At 38.8% G+C, this 20655-nt stretch overlaps 1 protein-coding gene across 5 annotated transcripts; it reads right to left on the reverse strand.

The window, feature by feature from the left end:
• Positions 1 to 1276: 1276 nt before the first annotated feature.
• TMEM196 (transmembrane protein 196) lies at positions 1277 to 20655 on the reverse strand. 5 transcript variants are annotated; one of them, XM_017729384.1, is made up of 5 exons: positions 20367 to 20655; positions 8443 to 8499; positions 6370 to 6624; positions 4404 to 4477; positions 1277 to 2106 (listed from the first exon to the last, which is right to left on the reverse strand). In XM_017729384.1, the coding sequence occupies exons 1-5, from the start codon at positions 20529 to 20531 to the stop codon at positions 2100 to 2102; spliced, it is 558 nt and encodes a 185-aa protein (XP_017584873.1). In that variant the 5' UTR covers positions 20532 to 20655; the 3' UTR covers positions 1277 to 2099. The 5 variants fall into 5 exon arrangements, with proteins under 5 accessions (XP_017584873.1, XP_017584874.1, XP_008628187.1 ...); XM_017729385.1 differs by having other exon boundaries at positions 20385 to 20649; XM_008629965.2 differs by having other exon boundaries at positions 20373 to 20649.

Genomic DNA, 20655 nt, shown 5'->3' on the forward strand with positions numbered 1-20655 from the left:
TTTCTGAGTAATTTTTTAATTTACTCTTGATTTTATTTGATAAGGCCCTTTTACATGTTTTTTGCTGAGACAGTGAGGAAAGGAATGTTACAGAACCACCTCCTCAGGCTGTATGTTCAATGTGCATTTTTCAACATATGTGAATCTCTGCACCCATTTATACCGTGGTCCTGCCTTGGCAGGTTGTGTCCAGAGCTGCAGCAAAAATGCTCCCATAAGGGGCATGTACTGGGGACAGATATATCTCATGCTTCCTGCTGCAAAGGAAGAGGAGTATCAAACTGAAGGGACAATGCCACCTGTAAAGAGCAGAAACAATCTGTAATGTAGTGAAGGAGACAGGTTAAAGACTGGCAGTGCCTGGGAAGGGGAGCACCTCCTTGAGCAGAGATACCTTAACATCTAGCTGTTTTGCTATGACAGTATCTGTATTCTTTATGAACCTGAACAATGTCATTAGCAATTTCTAAGGTATGTAATAAATACTAGTATATCAGGGCCTTTGAGGAAATCCAAAAACTCTTTGGGACAGTAAGTAAGTGAAGAGAAGCCTTATAAGGTGGACCGTTTTTTGACTCATAAGCTTAGCCATCCAACTAATTAGCATGGAGTTTAAGTGAGAGACTTAAATTGCAGAGAAGATATTCCCCATGTTGTAATTAGATAGGAAACTCCCTTATGGAATTCAGAAATTCTAAGACAGGTGATTTAAAGATTATTTTGTACCATATAGATTCACAAAACAATTTAATGTAATTTATAGCGGTTTTTAGGGCGTGGTTTGAACAGTAGTAAGGTTCTATTCATTCCTGTCTGGGAATATGGGTATGAATTACCAAATGCTGCCAGTCATCATTGATGCTCACATCTGAAACTTATGTTGCTGTGCTGGGCAATACTGCAAAGTCATAGACTCACTATGTAACATATGAGTGATTTTATACTAATATTTTATATTAATATTATGCTGTAATTGTTCTTTTACAGATCATACCTTCCATTTTTCACGGCTATACAAACCACTAGGTTCTACAATAAAGTTTGGGGTCAGTTAAAGCTACTACCTTAACATACCTGCAAACTTTATTGTGGGTGTGGAGAATTGCCAGTAACTTCTGACCTTGACCATGATTCTGTTCAGCCTTCATTTTTCTCCTTTCTGAGCTTGATTCACTGTTTTGGAAACTTTTCAATATATTGTGCTAAACTGCAAGCATGACAGTTCAGCTTTGCGAGATCTTTCTAACAACAAAAAAACCCAAAAATCTCTCTTAAATCTCTGGTTTAGATTTCATTTTATTTGTCATCTTTTATGAACAAATTACGAAATATACTTCATTCACAAATTGGAAATATTTACAATTTCTTTACAACAAGGCATTATTGAGGTTTTGATTTATGGCATTCTTAGAGCATTCTGTCTTTCAAAACAAAGACATTGGTGTTGTTTTCAGCACACTGTTCATTTACACTCTGGATGTGAAATAGGAGCTTTTTGGAAGAGGAGTTTGCACTCTCTTTTGATATGATTTACTGAGAAAACTGAGGCAGGATGCATTCAAAATGTGAGGAGAGGGACTGTGCAGATGTGTTGCTGTACCATGCCATGATCTGAAGCCATTGTATTACACCAGATGCTGCTAAGTGAAGAGGAGAAAAAGATTCCCCTGAGCCATTCTTCCTCTGCCTTCTCCTTTGAGTGGGCTAAACGCAGTTCAGTTTAATTTTTTTCTGATTTTCGAGTCTTCATGAGAATAAGAGTCTTGAGAAGTCTATTTCAAATACTATCACAATTCAGAAAGATTATTCAGACAAAAAACTGAGAGTAGCCAGGAAGTGAATAAATATTGTATATCCGCAAAATGTTTAGGAGACAAATTTTGAACATGGTTCTAAAAGGGAATTGCAACTGTGCTGGTCTGCAGTTGTGACATTTGAGCCATAAAAGCTAAGATAGTTTCATTTTTTAATTTCTTGGAGTCTATTTTTTTTCCTGAAGAAAATTCTAAAACCACTTCCTTCCATGGAACTTTTAAAAATTTCTTAATATACACCTCCATTATAAATCAGATGTGGGCCACCATTGCTTAGGTTGTCTGTCATTTCCTAGAACAAGAATAGAAAACATTAATTAAAATTAGAATTACTGTAAGGTGTTCAAAATTCAGTTATCTAAGGTTGTGATGAAATTTGAACAAACTCTGAATTTCAAACATTCAGAAACACTTTACATTTTTATTTAGCTTAATAAATCTCATGATAAAAAAAAATTAGATTTCTTCCTACATAAATTAAGTACATTTGAAAGCTGATAGACTCATTGATAGTGATTGAGTTGGACATTACACTCAGACCACACATACAGCATTGATGGCATCTGTACAAGTTTGTGATGTTGTCCTTTGAATCGCATCAACTCAAGCTTGTGTGCTGATCTACAAAAGAACGAAATGGTGAAGTCTCTGTTGCCATTCAAACCTCTATCTGTGCTGACATGCTACAAACAGATGCCATTCAATGCTTGCTGAAATAGACATTTGGGAAGTAGATCTACATCCAAACAGGATCTAAGGTTTTTAACTGTTTGTTTTCCCTTGGGATGGGACTGATTTTAGTTTTCCCTTAATATGCCAGTCTACACTTTTTAGCAGTTTGGGGATTGCTTCTCCAGTGGCAGGTGAGTCATCCCAGAGTAAGCTGACCAGCTCATGAGTCAGAATCATAAAGCACCTAAACCAAGATTTATTCGGAGATAGATTTTCTAATTCTCAAATTGAAATCCAAACAATACCCCCTTAGCAGCTGTCTAAGCATAGACATGGCTACATTAATTAAACAGTTCCCTGATCTTCAAGGCTGCAAAGCCACACTGAGTTTATGGTCAGAACTAACTTATTCTGAGCAGTCCCAGGCCTGTGTCATACCTAATTGAATCTGGATGCAGAAATAAGTGATCTGCTGCTTATGTCCAATGACAAGAGAACATTCAGCTATGGCAAGAGGAATGGGTACAGGTAAAAATGCAGCTTGGGGTATTTCTAAAATTCTGGTAGATGAGGTGGAGGTGCCAGTGTTGGACTAGTTCTAAAATAGTTGCATGATGACCAGAGGCTCTTCTCTGCATGGAAAGATTAAATTCATCTCTTCTTCCTCCTAGGTACACTTGGAGAAAATGTGGAATAAAAGGGATTTGTTTGTCTCCCTTCCTGCAGAAGCTTCTGTAAAAAAAGTGAAGCAAGATTCATTGGGCTAGACAGAGAGAGAGAGAAAAAGACAGAAAGAAAGAGCCCGACTCCATAGCATAGTAGCTAGGATTCATGGTAAAGAGAAGAAAATTATACAACCTGGTCTTTATTACTAGTCTTACTCTGTCTCTCTCTTATTTTAATCCACAATATTTGGCAAGCAGAGACCAGAACTCAGAGTAACATAAAGTTAAAAAGCACTGATGCCTCCTTTCTCAGGTGTTCCCAGCTACATTTTAAAGTAAATCACAGGACTTAATCATTCCCTCCACAGTTTTTGAAAGAAGGGACGTTATATTCTTCTCTACAGTGTAAGCTTAGGGTCATCAAACCAAGTAGCCTTGCCAATTAATACTCCTGAATCAAGCATAAGCTTCAGAGAAAATCAGGCGTGAAACTAATTTTGAGTATTTTCTACCACCCAGGTCTCCATTTGCAGATGATGGTGTTGGATGTTTTGGTATTATGCCTTATTCTTCTTACAGATTGAAGAGGAACATGCATGCCTAACACTGGACTACGGATCCCAGTTTGGGGTTGTCTGTTCTGAAACAAGGCACTGTAATATCCTTATTTGTGGGTGCCTAAAGCCTTTTTTGGATCTACACTGAAGATACATGTCAGCTGGGAAAGGGACCAAGAATACCAAAGCCATTTAATAGCAGCTATCAGTCAACCATATTTTGATAGTAATGATCTGTCAGAAGGCTACTCATGAGTTTCCTTTTGTCAGCTTCATCACTTGAATCATCCGCAGACATCAGCTATTAAAATATCATCATAATTTCAGAAATATATCAAAGCCCATTTATTTTCCCCAATATTTCTATTTAAAAAAAATAATTAAAAAAAAAAGTTGCTGAATTCAGGGAATGAAGGAGCACAGAGATTAGAAGCAGAGTGAATCAATGGTGGCTACATCCAAATAAGAGTATTTGGATGCCTATAACTAGGGTGATTATTTTAAATACTCAACTTACTTCCAGATTGCAGCATTCACCACGTAGAGTTATGTCACTACCTGGAAGCACCATTCCTGCCTCAGAGTGACATCACAGCATCAGCCAACTTTGATTAGCTGAAACTATGACTTCCTCGTAGAGGTGGCCCTTCCTGAAGTGACATAACAACATGGTAGCTCCCTAGTGTTCAGCGTACCTTGGAGGTAACTCTGGTGTCGGGGGAATCACCGGACAGCTGGGCAGGTCGGTTATTTCAATACCCCTCAATCTCTAATATAAATATAACAATTATACAATAAATATAGCACAAACAAATGCACATGCAGTACATGTCTATATTACTGTATATCAGTATAAATATACAATATAGTCTTATATATAAAACACTTTCAAGCTATTTTCTAAATTAGGGTCTAATTTAATGTAAGTTTTAAGTAGACTTCATTATTTTTAGGGGCATGCTGTGAGCTAGTGTACTCAGCCCTGCCATCAGCAGGCACTCTGTGGGTCTAAGAAGTCCCAAGTGAGGCCAAGTGTACGTGGATACTTGACCCTACAGCAGACACGTGGGAAGTCTGCCATCGATGGGGCACATCCCACATCCACTGAGCGTGTGCAATAGGGTAGCTCTGCACATGCGTCATAGCCCAAGATACATGGACACCTGGCAGTCCTTGCTGCTCAGTGTCAAAAAGCTCAGTAGGTCAACAGGCCAGGAAGGTAGGCAATGAACTACTGCTACACATGGTCATCTTCACCCCAAACTGATTGGGTTGGCAGGTTTTTTTTTATTTTGAAAGGTTTTTCTTTCCAAGCCATTTCTTCTTCCTTTCCCTCTCTTCTTTTCTCCCATCTTTGTCCTTGTTGAGGCAAGAATCTCTCTGAAAGCCAAGATCTAGCCTTCCATCAGCAAGACCATCATACTTGCCTAATAGCTCATCAGAATTCTTCTTCATTTTAAAATGAGATGGAGAAATGTATCTCTTCTGTTGATTTTATCACCCTGCTTTATGTTGCTGTTGTAACCTCTACTATTGAACTTTTTAAAACATGTTTAAATCATCATCTTTTTAAAATGTTTCAAACATCCTCTTTTTAAAACATGTTTCAAACATCTAAGATTAATTGAGTGTATTTTTCTACTTGGAGTCTCATCTCAGTTAAGAAACCAAAGAATAGTGACGAGTCATTTTAACTGCTATATCATATTTTGTCATGGAATCTGGAAACCATTCTACAGTCTGAGCAAATTAATCCTTGCTCTGCTCCTCAGAGGTTTCAGTAGACAACAGACTCTTGAACTTAACAGTCATGAAAACTTGCATGTGAAGGTTTAGGTGGACAGTCCACTTGACTTCTGTTCTTTTTTCTGCTCATTTATCAAATGAAAGGCATTGGATAGATACTGAGTCCAAATGCAAAGCACAGGGTTACAGCGAACACTTAACTCCTCAAATATTATTCAGATGGTTAAGTCAAGGAAGTGATCTCAAGAATTCCATTCAATCAATTGTTTTGATCCTATGTGCTCAGTTTTGGGAGCTTCAGTTTCAAGCACCTAAATATGTTCCTACACACCTTGGTAGGCTTCCTGTTAATACAGAACGGAAGTAAATGCTCAGTGCTGCTGCAAATGAGACCAGTTTCATTTAGGTGTCTAAATATGCCCTTAGATGCTTAGGTTAAATCATCTAGGTTTGTGAACTGTGGCTTTTCTGTTTAAATAACCAAATTTATATGCTGAGTACTTGGGAGAGGAAGAAATTGATTAAATCCTGGAAGCATGCAATGATGTGGTTACAGAAAGCTTTCTGTGCTTTTTTTCACAGTAAAATACATGATAATCCATATTAATAAGGCTTCCAATTATTTATGAGGTGCTATATTTAGCAGCTAAGCCCCTGAATAGCTATACAATGGAATTATGTTGAAAATGGATGTACTTCATTGAAATGGATGTACTGCAAATATACAGTACCTAAAAATAGCTCCATATAATGCAACATAATAAAGCTTACACAGAATGGCAGCATTTCATTTTCCAGAAGCTCTTTCTCATATAAAACTGAAAACTGAACACATCTCTTGCCAATTGTAAACGTTAACACATACAGTAACATTTCAGGAGAAGCAGAACAAATAAGGGAGGACACACAACTCACTTTTTCTGCCATTTCATGGGAGTGATGCAATGAATGTTCCCTTTCTGAGAACATTCGCCTTTGTTCATAGCTGGCTAGCCGACAAGTGAGCCATGAAGAAAGGGTGCAACCACCAATTCCAATGCATGCAAGGGACATGGAGGCAAGATGCAAAGAATAGAGAGCAGATGACTTCTTTGTCAGAGCACGAAGAAATTGAAAATTTAGGATTCCTCCTATTAGTCCACAGATGCAACAGGCAGAAAAAAGTATCATCTGTCAGGAGAGACAAGAGAGGTTATGTCACAGCGATATTTTTCAGAGATGGATTCATGCTTATAAAATATGAGACTAACCATTGTTCAATTCTTTGATAGCATCATTGACTGCAAAACACTGCACAGACACTTATTTAACTCTCTTATCTCCCACATTGCTCCCAGGGAATACATTACCTTCTGGTATACAAGAGTTAAGATTGATGTTGCATGTAAGGACAAGTTGGGTAAAATGAGTAGGTAAACCTAAAACCTATTCAATGGAAGGACTGCTAGGACACAAATGTGATTTCCAGCTGTTCATGCAGAACAGTAACATGACAGAATGTGTCGTAATTTTCTATTGTGCAGTTTATCACTCCTGCCTCAGGAGTGAATGCCTCATGTATTTGTAGTGAATCTCTCTTGCTTTGTGTGCCATCTGACTCTGCCTCCTGCTCAATTATAATTTATTCAGTCAGACAGCAGATTGGAGGTTTTCTGCAGCTTTTGCGGGGTTTTTGAAAGTGTTCAAGGTGAATGTGCTGGTCAAAGAAGCAAAAGAAACAACAAAGAAATCTGTGATGCTGCTTTACAGAAGGTCAGTTCGGTGACTATATGGTTGGTTGGTTTGCTTGATTTTAACTTGACTAAAATGTTCCTGGGAATTTTAGAAGGCTGTGAAACAGGCTGAAATCAATGAGAAATATTTAAGGACCTCCTATTGCTTTTAACTGCAAAGATGTTATGCTGGTTCAGGATGTGCTTTAATCACAAATGACTCAGAAGCAAAAGACCTTATTATGGGGACAGTGCTAAATGATTGTCTTATTCACTTCCCTTGATACTGCTGCCCTGTCAGATGATGATCTAGATGGGCTTTTGATGTTTCTCGATACAGCCTTGTATATGTACTTATCTACTCTGGTGGCAAAAACTTATAGAGTCTTACAGACTACTTCTGTACACAACTGGGATGAGAATTTCATCAGGAATGTTGCACTGAGGATGTATATTGCAGTCCATTGGCAAGTGACTATTCCATGAGACCTCCGGAACAGATGGCTTTTAGAAACTGGTTATGGTACACATTGTAAGAAATGGAACTGTCATTTTAACAGGGTTTAGGAAAACTCATTGATATTAAAAAGTAATCAGAGAGAACTCTTGGTTCCCATCACACTTATACTGGTTTTATGTGACTTCCATCTGTATGTGGCAGAATAATCAAGCTGACGGCAAATTAGGACTAGCATTATCACTTACAATAGGATCATGTCTTTAACGCAAAGTTCTGCTGTGACTTGTTGAGTAATAACACCATTTTTCTACAGTCAGAAAATGACTGTATCCAAAGAGACATCTTCCATCATTTTAAAACTTACTTACACGTGTTTCAGATTGCTAAACAAACTTATTAAAACACTTAACAGCTATGATATCTAGAAACAAACTTGGTCAGCAGCCTTATTGAGATGGCAGCCCAGTGTTGTGTTTTTGAAGGAGAGAAGATACATTCCAGTGACATTACTGAGAAGCATTTATTGACTTGGCATAAATCACATAAATGTGAAGTGGTTTCCCACCAAAGTTTATCCAGACACGGATAAATAGGGATGTATGGCTTAAATAGCATGACCTTCTTGGGCCATTTCAGAACTGCCTTGTTTTTATGATTATTCCAAAGTGCTGATTTCTTTTTCTGGATTGCTGACTCGCAATTTTTCTAATTGTTTATCAAAAACACTTGGATACAGAAAGCCCCCAGTAAAGAGTTCAAATTAGATAAATAAGCCTTTCAAATACTTTATGTTATAGATGCAGTGGAAAAACTTACAACAAGTCCAGATTTTTTTTTGGCGCACAATATTCCACATATGCCACAAAGCAAGAACTGCAAAAAACAAAAAAAACAAACAATTACTTCATCATTTAAGGTATGAAGTTCAAATCCCACTGTGTTGCCGTGGTGGTGACCACAGTTTAGGCAATGGTTACATTTGTCAGCATTTTTGCCACAAACCTTATGTTTCAGGAGGTTATAACTCAACCATAAACACTCTTATCTGATAAGAAACTGGAATGAGAAGTCAGAGTGACCATGATAACTCATGAGAAAAGAAAGAAAATCTGAATTTTAAGCTGCTTAGGTAAACAAGGTGGAAAAAAATCCCCCGTGTTGCAAGGATAAAAATGCCTTTTTACTGTTTTTCTCTCAGAAAAGTTTAGCAAGGTACTAGTCAGTGATCCAAATCATCTACTTCTAAGCATAGCATAGGGACTTAATGCCCTGATCCTACCATCTGAGCCACTGAAGAATTACATATGGATCTTTTTCTTCAGGACAGTGGAACTCTGGGCAAGAATGTAATTCAGTCATGTCTGTGGGTGCAGGTGTAAATATGAGTACATCTGTTGGTGTGCCTACTCTGGGCATGCAGAAAGATCTGTTTCAAACTCTTGATAGATGAATTTGCAAGAGATAGCGTGAAGGTATCTATACTTTTTTTTAAGTCATTCCATCACACAAACTGATCTGCCAATTGCAGCATCAAGCATCAGGCAAAAATTAATTAACAAAACCGGACAAAAACGTCTACCAGCTGATAAAAATAGATGGTAATGCTTAATAGTGACCTCTGTCAAAGACCAGTGATGTCCTCTGATGTCTTTTTCCTCCTACAGAAAAGTTTAACGAGGAAAACAATGAATAGTCCCCAAGGAAGCAGTCATGGTAGGAACTACAGTAGTTGTATGAAAGCAATAAGTCCTTCTCCAGGTGTTAGCAATACTGTCAAAAGATTTCCTTGATACCTCATAAACTCCTTTGTTAAGAAATCTGTGCTATTTATTTCAATAAAACAAACCCTACATCCCTATTGGGAAGTAATTTTATAGTTTTAAAACTGGATTTTTCCACATCCTTTTTCCTTTGAGATGGTATTTCTAGCAAAAGGCTCTGCTTGACCCTGATTTGGAATTAAATCACAAAACAGACCTGGCTGTTACAGAAGAAATTAAAAAAACCCAAACAAACGAAAAAACTGAGAGTTTCCATACAGCATTCAGGGTCTGTGTAATATATTGCAGGTACTTGTTATTCACACTCTAAAATTTTGGAACTTCACTATTTCAGTTGAGGAGTTGCTTTAACTCATAGTTTAACTCCCTCTAACTAAAGCAGTTCATGTGTATAAATATAAACCTTGAGGTATCCTTCTACTCTGAGTTAGACCCATGAAATCAGTTCCCCATAATGAATGTGGATAAATTTTGTATATTATTTACCTTCACACTAAGCATGGGATGTGAATTTAATACTACTCTGATTATGGAGAGGGCTGGGTCATGTAGACCATGGTGCTGAATGGCTCAGGACATACCAGAACACACAACTGGTAATTGCTACTAGAACCCACTGACTGAAATAACAATAAAACAAAACAAATCACCAGGGGCAATGCTCCCTCTGCACCTTTCCCACACACAAATAAGATTTCAGCTCATCACCTCTGCTTTATAAGTGTTCACTCAGACTTTCTGTGAAGTTTTGGGGTTTCACTCCCAGTCCTGCCATTGCAGATTGCCTTCAACTGAAGGCATGCTTCAGATTTTCACATGTAGTGTTTTGTATTCCTCAAAATGCAGAAACCACAAATGAAATTTCTTGAAGACATCTTTGTAATTAAGTTCTATTCAGTCAGACTTGATAAACTGGATTAATAATATATTTTCTCTCTGTAGTGATTGAATAGGATTGAAAGGAAATTTTTGTATATAGAAAAATTAATTAGTGTTGGAAGATACCATCATAGATAATTTTAACTTGTTAACTAGTTTAAAAAACTGTGGGTTTGATAATTTACCTTCAAAGCTGAAAGAGTATGAAAGAGGTCACCCATTTTTTCAGGAATGCTTTAATTCTGCTCCAGTTTGAGTCAATGAAGCTAATCTATGAGCCCTAAGGTACCACCTTCTCAAAACAAGGGGTGACTATTCCATTTAAAGTATCTGACTACCTGGAGTAAAGATCTGGATGCAGTAGTTAAATACACATTAAGTTTGCTAATGATATCCATTAGGATATACTATACTAGGAGATATCGTGGGCTCTGTTAAGTGTAGAGAGGCCTTACAGAGAGATGTGAATAGACCTGAGAGCTGGGGAATCACCAACCACATGAAATTTAACAAGAGCAAGTGCCGTATTCTGCACCTAGGACAGCATAATCCTGGTTATACATAAGTATTGGGGATCAAGACATTGGAAAGCAGCCACATGGAAAGCGATCTGGGGTCTGGCTTGATGCCAAGCTGAATGTGAATCAACAGTACCCTAGTAGTAAAAAAGGCCAGCCATGTCGTGGGGTACATCAAGAACAGCATCACCAGCTGGTCGAGGGAAGTGATTGTCCTGCTCTATTCTGCTCTGGTGCAGCCCCATGATGAGGGGGGCTGGGTTGGAGGCCTCAGTATAAGAAAAGCATGAAACTATTGGAATTTGTCCAGAGGAGGATGACGAAGATGGTGAAAGGCCTCAAGGGCAAGACTTACAAGGAGCAGCTAAGGTCACTTGGTTTGTTCTGCTTGAGGAAGAGAAGGCTGAGGGGTGACCTCCACACAGTCTACAGTCCTCAAGGGAGGCAGTGGAGGGAGAGGTGCTGATCTCCTCTCTTTGATGATCAATGATAGGGCACAAGGAAATGGAGTGAAGTTTCATCAGAAAGAGGTTCTTTGCTGAGAGGGTGGTCAGTCACTGGAATGGGCTCCCCAGGAAAGGGATCATGGCACCAAGTCTGTCAGAGGTCAAGGAGCACTCGTGGATGCTGCTCTTAGTCGTAAGGTTTAGTGTTAGGTAGTCCTGCAAGGAGCATGGAGTTGGACTTGGCAATCTTTATGCGTCCCTTCCAACTTGAAAAATTCTATGATTTTATGATAATATTGTATGTATGTATCGTCTGTATGTATGTATCGTCTCTCTTTACATCTACAGTATTTATACATATAGGCAAGGAATAACATATTCCATAGTTAAAGAACTAAAAGAGTTCTTTGTATTCTGACTCAGAGGAATTGGATATTCATGCTTCCTCCACATTCTTCTGTTTAATCTTGAGGTCATGCTGAAGTTTTATAATCTGTATGGCTATGAGATAAACAAGTTGTGAAACCGAATGCACTCAAGTGCCTGAATATGTTAAAAACCTTGGAAGAAAAGCATTCGGGCAGTAGCAAAGGATTAATGTTACGTAGGTTGAGGGTTTTTTTATATGACAATGTATTGCATTAATAGAGAAAAGGCTTGCCCAAAACCCAGTATAGTTATTTATTTATGTCAGCAGGCATTTTGCAATTAAAACCAATGGATGACTTTGAGCCACAGGGTCAGGCAATTATACCTCATGCAAAGCTTTGAATATTATGAACCAAGTTTACCACTTTCTTCTAAGGCTGATTCACCGGAAACAGTGGAAACCTGCTGTATGAAGCGAGTATTAGTAATACTTGTGGCTCAGGAACACTGCTCATGTAGTTTCTTTAGCTAAGCTTCTCAATGTGGAGACTTCTAGATTTCAGTGGGACATTATGTGGTTAACTCTGTTCTCTGCTTTTTGATAGCATAGAGACGATTTTTTTCTTTTTTTGGTGGTGCTATAGGAATTTCCTGTAGAATTTTTGATGTCTCAGTGTTGTGATCAGCAGTAGTGAAAACTGGATGGGAAAAGCTACACTAGCTCTTTGTACCAGAAAAAGGATGCAGTAAAAATGAGATTGAAAAGTGTCTTTAACTTAGAATCTTCTATTTTATAGTACTGCCAACTGGAATACAGCCATCAGAGGCTCTGTTGTCTTGACACTCTCTCTGTTCTTGGCTATCCTGAAAGACTTCATGTCAATATGTCAGAACAGTAAAACTTGGTTTGTAAATGTTGAGCTACTCTGGACTACAGTTTACCCTTGACTAACTAATACTGTCATGGTGAGGACTTGCTCCTTTCTACTTGATCATTGATTATCCTTACCAATTTTTTCTAACCAATCTCATGGACTCTTTAAATACAGTTATATTTTCTAACCATGTCAGTCTTGAGGTAGGTTAGACAAAGAGACTTCTACTGAGAATACAGTAAATCAGGAGTGGAAAAGGAATATATTACTGAAGATAAGCTCCTTGTAAAGAATGGTCAGTTGTTGAAGTGTTCACAGCTCATGCAGAGAATAAGGCTAAAACATTTCAGTAAGGATAAGCTAAGCTAATAAGCCCTACAAAATGCCCTGGAAGCCAGAGAGGGAATTTCAGCTGGAACTTTTTTAAACAGATGTCTCATAGTTGGGCTTCCATTTTAATTATGATTCATAAGAAAAAAAAAATAATAAAATTCTAAAAGACCCAAAGACTCACTTAAAAACCTACAAGATCAACAATTACACTCAGTCCCTATTGATTATAGGGTTACTTTTGGTTGCAGACTTATTCACACCTCCTATACATACATGATGCTTTGTGTCAAGACTAGCAGAGAAGTCATGTATTGAAACTGTTGGCACAAGTCCAGAGCAGGGCCAAAAAGTTGTTAAGAGGGCAGGAGCACCTCCCCTAAGAAGGCAGGCAGAGCAAGTTTGGGCTGTTCTGCCTGAAGAAGAGAAGGTTCAGAGATTCACAGATTGACAGAATATTCTGAGTTGGAAGGGACCCACAAGGATCATTGGGTTTGCATGGAGACCTCATAGCAACCTTGCAGTATCTGGGAGACTTCATCAGGAACTGTAGTTATCGGACAAGGAGTAATGAGGTAACTGGAAGAGGGGAAATTTAGACTAGATGTTAGGAAGAGATTCATTACTGCGAGGGTGATGAGGCACTGGAACAGGTTGCCCAGAGAGGCTTTGGATGACCGAACCATCGCAATGTTCAAGGCCAGGTTATACAAGGCCTTAAGCAACCAGGTCTAGTAGTAGGAGGGATCCCTGCCTATAGCAGGGACAGTTGGGACTAGATGATCTTTAAGGTCCCTTCCAAGCCTTAAGCAACCAGGTCTAGTAGGAGGTGTCCCTGCCTATGGCAGAAACAGTTGAAACTAGATGATCTTTAAAGTCCCTTCCAACCCTTACTGTATGATTCTGTGATTCTATGAGTTTATGAGACTGTATCATCAAGTAATAGACAGGGGCATAACCCCTCTTGGGTGAATGGTAAAAAATCCAAAGAAAGATACTACAAAAGCACAAAAGCTACTTAGAAACCAAGTGCCTCAATCCCACTTTCAGCAATGATTCACCATGGACCCACCAAAGTCAGAGTCGCTCTGACAGCACCAGTGTGATTGCAAGGTGATGCAGTAGTGTCTGTTTGTCTGAGGAGGTTTTGCCATTCACACTGCAGCGGTACCTGCTATTGTTCTATATGCATATTGGAAAACCTCTCCTTTTGTCTGTTGAACTTTGAACAAAAACCCCAAAGACCTCCCAGAAAAGTGGAATGTTTATTTTGAGACTGCTTTAATTTACTTTATATTGAATATTGCCTTGAAACAAAACCTCAGATCAAAAACCCCATAAATTTTGGTACGAAGGCCAAAATCTCAATTTATATTCAAGTTCTGTGGTTTGGATCCATCCCTATTTCATATTTTCTGTAACAAAAGACTTGGCTTCTTTCACTTTCTTCTGGAAAATGGGTACTTTCTCCCTGGCAGTCTGAAAAAAAGATTCAGTTTTAGTTAATCTGCAGGAAGCCAAAGATTTGTTTCTTTCCACCATGCAGAAGAAAAGGAGCTATTTTTATTTTATATCTTGAAGCTAAGAAACCTTTCTGTCTTATGTTTTGAAAAGGCAAAAGCAATGGTGAGTGTAATTCCCTTGAAAAAATGAAAATGGCACATAGAAAAATTTCCTGGACACAGGGTGAACAAAATAGTAGAGAAAACCTGTTGAATATAAGGACACCTTGATCCCTAGTCATTGTTCATGACAAAAAAGACAGCTAAACTGTATACACTCTATGGAAAGTCCTCCACCATTCCGGGTCATCCATATGTATCTCATGAAACAGAGGAAGGGAAGGTATTCCAAAATGGAATATAACACAGTGAAAATGCATCATATCTATTCAATGTATCATACCTATTCAAATGACACTCTACTTGGAAGACTAAACCATCAAGACAGAATTAACAGGTTCCCTTTTATCTACCCTTGTCAGGTAGTAAACTAGAAAAATCTGTGTTTTACACTAAAGCTGAATAACCATGTGACTTCCAGGAGAAAAATCAGGAATTTGAATTTAATAATGTAAAGAAAGAAAGATTCTATTTAATAATGTTGTTTCAACTCCATCCAAATGAGAAAAAAGCTGAAATCCCTAATGGATGAACTAAGCAGAAGAGATATCTCTAATTGTAATCCTTCTCCTAAGCAGTATTTCAGAACAAGGACTAAATTTTCTTAGCGCAGGCATAAAGGGCACAGAATCCACTCATGAAAACAAAGACATCAAACTAAATAAAAATTACAACAGGCCAGAAAATCAAGCTTAGGTACTAGGTTTGCCCATTACCTCCACAGAGAAACACAATAATCTTTGCAAAAGGGGGATGGAAACTTCTAATGACGTCCCATGCAAGTGGTTGTGGGGACAGGAATGTCTAGCTGGCAGAAAGTCATCCAGACACAGAACAAGACGCAACAGCATTTCTACAACCCAACCTTGTGTTCCACCAAATCTGTCATGCTGAGAGGGGAGGCTCTGTTATAACTGAGGCATGGTGTTAAAGCATGTCTAATCTGAGCCAATACCTTGTCTGGCAGTGTGCTATTGGGTCTTATCAGATCAGGTGCTGCTACACTTCCCACTGATTCAAGCCATATGCCAGCAGTTAAAACTCCATCCCAGTCCCTGTGATTAGTGTTTCCACTCGTCTTGTTACAGACCTGCAGAGATGCTTTAAAAATGGGAATTGGTTTTTAGAAACAATCAAGGAAATTTAGAAGTGTGTTTCTGAATCTGAATCTGAAAGTTTACCTAATGTCCATGATTCGAAAAACCTCCACCCATCTCTAAAAACACTTAAATTCTCAGCACAAAATAATAATATTTACTTTTTGTTTGTTTAGAGACTACCAGAATAACAAATAAGAATAGTGCTTTCTGTTTGTTTTCTACCAAGTATTTGGTTTCGAGTGTGACTGGTTACATCTCAAAAAAGTAATAAATGAAAGATTATTCCCTGCAGGTGAACTAAAGTCTTATCGTAGTAAAACATTTAAGCATATGCTTAAGTCAGTCTCTATTCAACAGAACCTCTAAATACAACCCAGGAACTAGATGGACCATCTTCCAGGTTGGTTTGTGCCTCTGGAGTCTCTGAATGACAAAGAAAACCTACTGAAAGACTTTAGCTCAATTCAGTGAATTGTCCTGGCTGCATGCAAGGCAAGGAGCTTCCACCCTTGGCATGTCCTTCCCCATCTATAGGTACAGAACTCTTTCCAGCTTCCACTGAGCTCACTGAAAGTCCTGTGATTAATTTCATCACGAGTGAGAGCCAGACAGAAATACGGTCAGTTTGATGAAAATGCAATGCATATGTTAAAATAAAGTAGGATCACATCTGCATTTTGTCTGCATGCTAAACAATAATGTGATTTTTTTAGTGCTGTTTTGAAAAAAAAAATAGTTTGACTGTTCTTTCCAAAGGAAACTTGGCAACAGTAAAATCTAGATGCAAAATTTAGTGGTTTAAAATTTCAGGCCACCAACATTGATTTAACAGTATAAAAAGGTTTTCTTGCTCTGAGAAAGTCCATACAGACTGACACTTGTTCTTTTCCTTCAAATTTTGGATAAAAAATTAAAGTAATTTAAATCAAATATTTCAAGTGCCAACTAGGAACAAATTTCTGTAGCCAAATGCAGATTTTTAATGAGCAAGCAGACTTCCACTGTGATAAAATCCCAAATCATGGAAACAATAGTTCTGCCTCTATCTACAGACAAGCAAACCGACCACCATACAGAAAGTGCATATCTCTCAAGTAAATTCAGATATTTGCCTTTATAAGGGAGAAAATGATTACTCTTGAGGGGTATAGCCATAAGTGAATCATCAGGTATCTCTCCTGCATATGAAGATAGATGACATATTTGTCTAAAGATGTGGGTTTTGTCTCTCATTCTCTCTCTCTGTGAGGGAGACTCATTTACAACAAGGATTTATTCACCACTGCAAAATAAATGAGGATTAGACCCATACACATGTATGTGTGTGTGTGAACATCTATTCACTACTCATAGTGATGGTGATGAAACCACTATGCTCTAAATATAGATGGGGAAGTATGTGACCATTAAAAAAAATATCTGTGAATACTTTTTGGTTGACTACCAACTGATTTTTTTTTTTTTTGTTTGTGCAAAAGCCTCTGCTATGGATGCTGTCATTCTTACTATGTTATTGTTAGTGGTTCAGCATTCTCATTGGTTGAATTATTTCTATAGTATGTCATATAACTGAACTGGAATGGTGGATTTCAGAAATATCCCTCCGTTCTGGGAAACAAGGAAATCTGGGAGACACTGATTATAGCCTGTAGAATAGTTTATCCCAAAACAAACGTAACAAACAGAAAGAAAATTCAGAAATCAACAACGTGTGCACTTTAGAGTATTTGGGACTGTTTTTATTGTGGGTTTGGTTTTGGTTTTGGGATTTTTTTGCAATTTAACAGCCATGGCCTATTTTAAAAAGAACAGATTGGTGATGATGTAAACTGGTTAGTTGTCTCCACATGCTCCAGATAATTTGAGAAGACAGTTACACCTTCAGTTGTTTTCTTTTGGCTACTTTTTAAACAATTTGTACTACCTTAATCCAATTCAACTCCAATGAGAACAACAGATTTGAAACTTTTTTTCCCCATTTTTATGCATTTTTTGATACAGACATTGCCTAGGCTTTCAATTTCTTCATTCTGGTGCACTCTACTTTCCCTGGCTTGCTTATACGTAATGCATGGCATGCAATGATCAGGGTACTTCAGCCCATGCTTAACTTCACTTGTGTCCAACCCTGTGGATGGAATCCACATGGTTAAAACTAGGTATGTTAGTAAATCATCTGTCTGAATGGAGGCAGTGAACAATAAGAAAACCTCTTTTAATAGAAAAGCTAATGTTTGTCAAATGCAAAGCATCATAGGGAGGCAAGCATAGAAGATAGAATGTGCAGGATTTTTTAGATGCCCAAATTTTAGGAATTCAGGTTAAGGTTTCCATGGTGATGCTATCTTCATCTACTTCCTTATGAACTTCGGTCTCTGCTGAGTTCCACCCACATAAAAGGATAGAACAGGGTCAAAGGTTTTCTGTGTATTTCCAAGTAAATTGCAACAGGAGGACTGGTGCTGTTCAACTTAAGTGTTTTGTATCTTAACATGTCAAAGAATTAGTTTTTCCTTTAATGTCCCCTTCTTTTCCTTAGTGTTCACTTCTCAAAGGAAAACCCTGACTCAAGAGTGTGAATTGGAAAAAAATAACATATTTTATGCAAGACATATCCTTTAATAGAGGCAACACGAGCTCAGTGTAAGATTCAGTGAGCAGAAAGACGGCTTATGCCACTTCTGAAGCAGGACAGTCCTGAGGATTGTCCAAATAAACCTTTGTCCAGGTGTTTAAATTTGAAACTAGTTACCCATGGCCCTAAACATCCCTGGAGAACAGTAAATCTCTGGCTTCTTTCTTGGCCTGCCTCACCTGCTGGTCCCTTAGTCAGAAGAATGCAACCTAGCAGTTTTACCTGCTGGAGTAGTACAAAGAGAGTGGTATAATGGTGACAATTTAGACAACATATCTTCAGTCCAAGGAAAAGTAAGTCAGCCTTTAGAAACGTGTCACCCCACTCTGCACGTCACTTTGATTTCTCATTTCCTCTGCTACATGAAGCATAAGCTTCTTGCTTCCACTTTGCATTTTCTTTGAGGCCTCTCTCTGCCTATTCAACTTGCAGTTTTTTGCTCAGTTCCCAGCACTTGATGCCAGCCTCTGCTGACTCGGGTTGTGGGCATCCTTTGCCCACTTTTTACATTTGCAAACAAGTCCCTTTGGGTTACCTTCCATGCCTCTGCACTCACATATGAGAATAATTTCCTATAAACATCTGCAAAACCCCTTCATTGTCCTCTGTCTTATTCCTCTCTAAAACTCTATCTATGAACAGCTTGAAAGCAGCCAGACTGCTGGTGTGTTAATGCAACCACCTGTTATACCACTCAGTTTTGGTTTGTTGTTTCTTCATACTCGCTTACCCCCTTTTATACGGTATCTGTCTCTTACTACGATTATAAAGTCCTTGGAAGCCAACATCTAATATAACAGAATCTTAATCTATGCCTAGTACAAACTCTGGGGTAACAGAAAGCATAAAAATGAATGAGGCAGTTATGCAGGAAATGTGCATCGTCATGAAATGATATCAGCTGTGATAGCATTGTCACAAAATACAATCACTGCATAAAATACTGATCTCACTGACTGATCAAAGCTCTTTGACTTCAGTGAAACCCAGGAAATTGCCCTTTGCCATTAAATCTTCAGATAGACACATGGTTTAAAGTAATTTTTTTCTTCATCAACCATGATCAGAAACCTCCCTTTTTGAAGTGATTTTGATAATATCATTACCTGTTGGCCTGGTAATATCATTACCTGTCTGAGCTGGTCTTCACTTTCATTTCTTGCCTACCTATTCTGCAGTGCAGAATTATATGTGTGTTTATATACTGCCAAAAATATTTATCACTGTTGTCAATAATTAATAATTATTGACAGTGCAAATATTACATGAAGCACTTTGGCTGGATGAATCTATAAATTAGAGGAGGTTATGCTGGTGAATAACCAAGAGTGTTTTGCATTTATCATATTATCTGAAACAAAGCAAACAATCCTATTTGAAATACTGCTGTAATACAAGCTGGCCAAAACCAGCTTTGGACTTCAAAAATGCCCACTCATGTTTAGACTGAAAACTCTGTATTTCCTATTCTTTGTTTCATAAACATAAACAACCATTTGGAGGAAAAATCTTCCTAGAAACATGCATATCTCAAACTGGAAAAATAAGAAACATTTTTGAGAAGCAAGAAATGCTCTGTGATATGAACGTGCTACTTCTATTAACCCATTATTTGGTTTTAATTTTTTTGTTCATTTTACAAGAAGCTCAGGGTGCCCAGATCATGAGAACATCATTCTCCTTTTCCTTCCCAATGCCTCTATTTTTCCTCCAAAAGCTCAGGACTCAGCTGGTATACCCCTGACATTAATTTAAAGCACCTTTTGACAGTCTCCTCATCACGGACAGGGTTGTTCTTTTTAAAAAGCAAAACTCACAGACAATTTAGAGACTGTAAGCTATGGCCCGGGTTCCACGCGAAGCATCGGGCTTTGCCGGGTGTGACAAGGGGCTCAGAGAAAGTTCAATTGTTCACAGCAAGACTGAAAAACGGAAAGGAGCGAGAAAGAAGGGGTCTCCCCCCGCCCAACACACACATACATCTGTCCCCGCCGTGCCTCCCCCTCTCCCCACGACTCTGCAGACCGTACCCCAAGCACATCGGAAATGGACCCGGCGACATCGGCGCAACATGCACTCGCGGGAGGGAAGGGAAGGGAAGGGAAGGGAAGGGAAGAGGGGATGCCTTCGCACGGTCTGATCATCACCATAAAGAGTTAAAGAGAGAGTGAAATGGCTAACGTACACACACCCCGCTCCATACCGGAGAAGAGTCTCCCAGCTGAGGTTTATGCTCTGTGAGGACCAGGCTGAAACTGACCGCCCCCACGGCCACGCTGGACACCCCTAACCCTATCTCCAGCACGGAGAGCACCAGGAGGCTCCCGATGATCTGGCTGCTGGTGCACATCCTCCCTCGGTCATCCTTCCTTCCCGATCAGCCGGGGAAACCGCGCATCCTCCTCCTCCTCCGGCGCTCCCGCGGCCCTAAGTCGCCCCCAAACTTTTCTTCCTTCGCCGGCAGCCGGGGCGGA

Source organism: Corvus brachyrhynchos, unplaced genomic scaffold (assembly GCF_000691975.1).
Source record: "Corvus brachyrhynchos isolate BGI_N302 unplaced genomic scaffold, ASM69197v1 scaffold142, whole genome shotgun sequence".
Taxonomy (NCBI): domain Eukaryota; kingdom Metazoa; phylum Chordata; class Aves; order Passeriformes; family Corvidae; genus Corvus; species Corvus brachyrhynchos.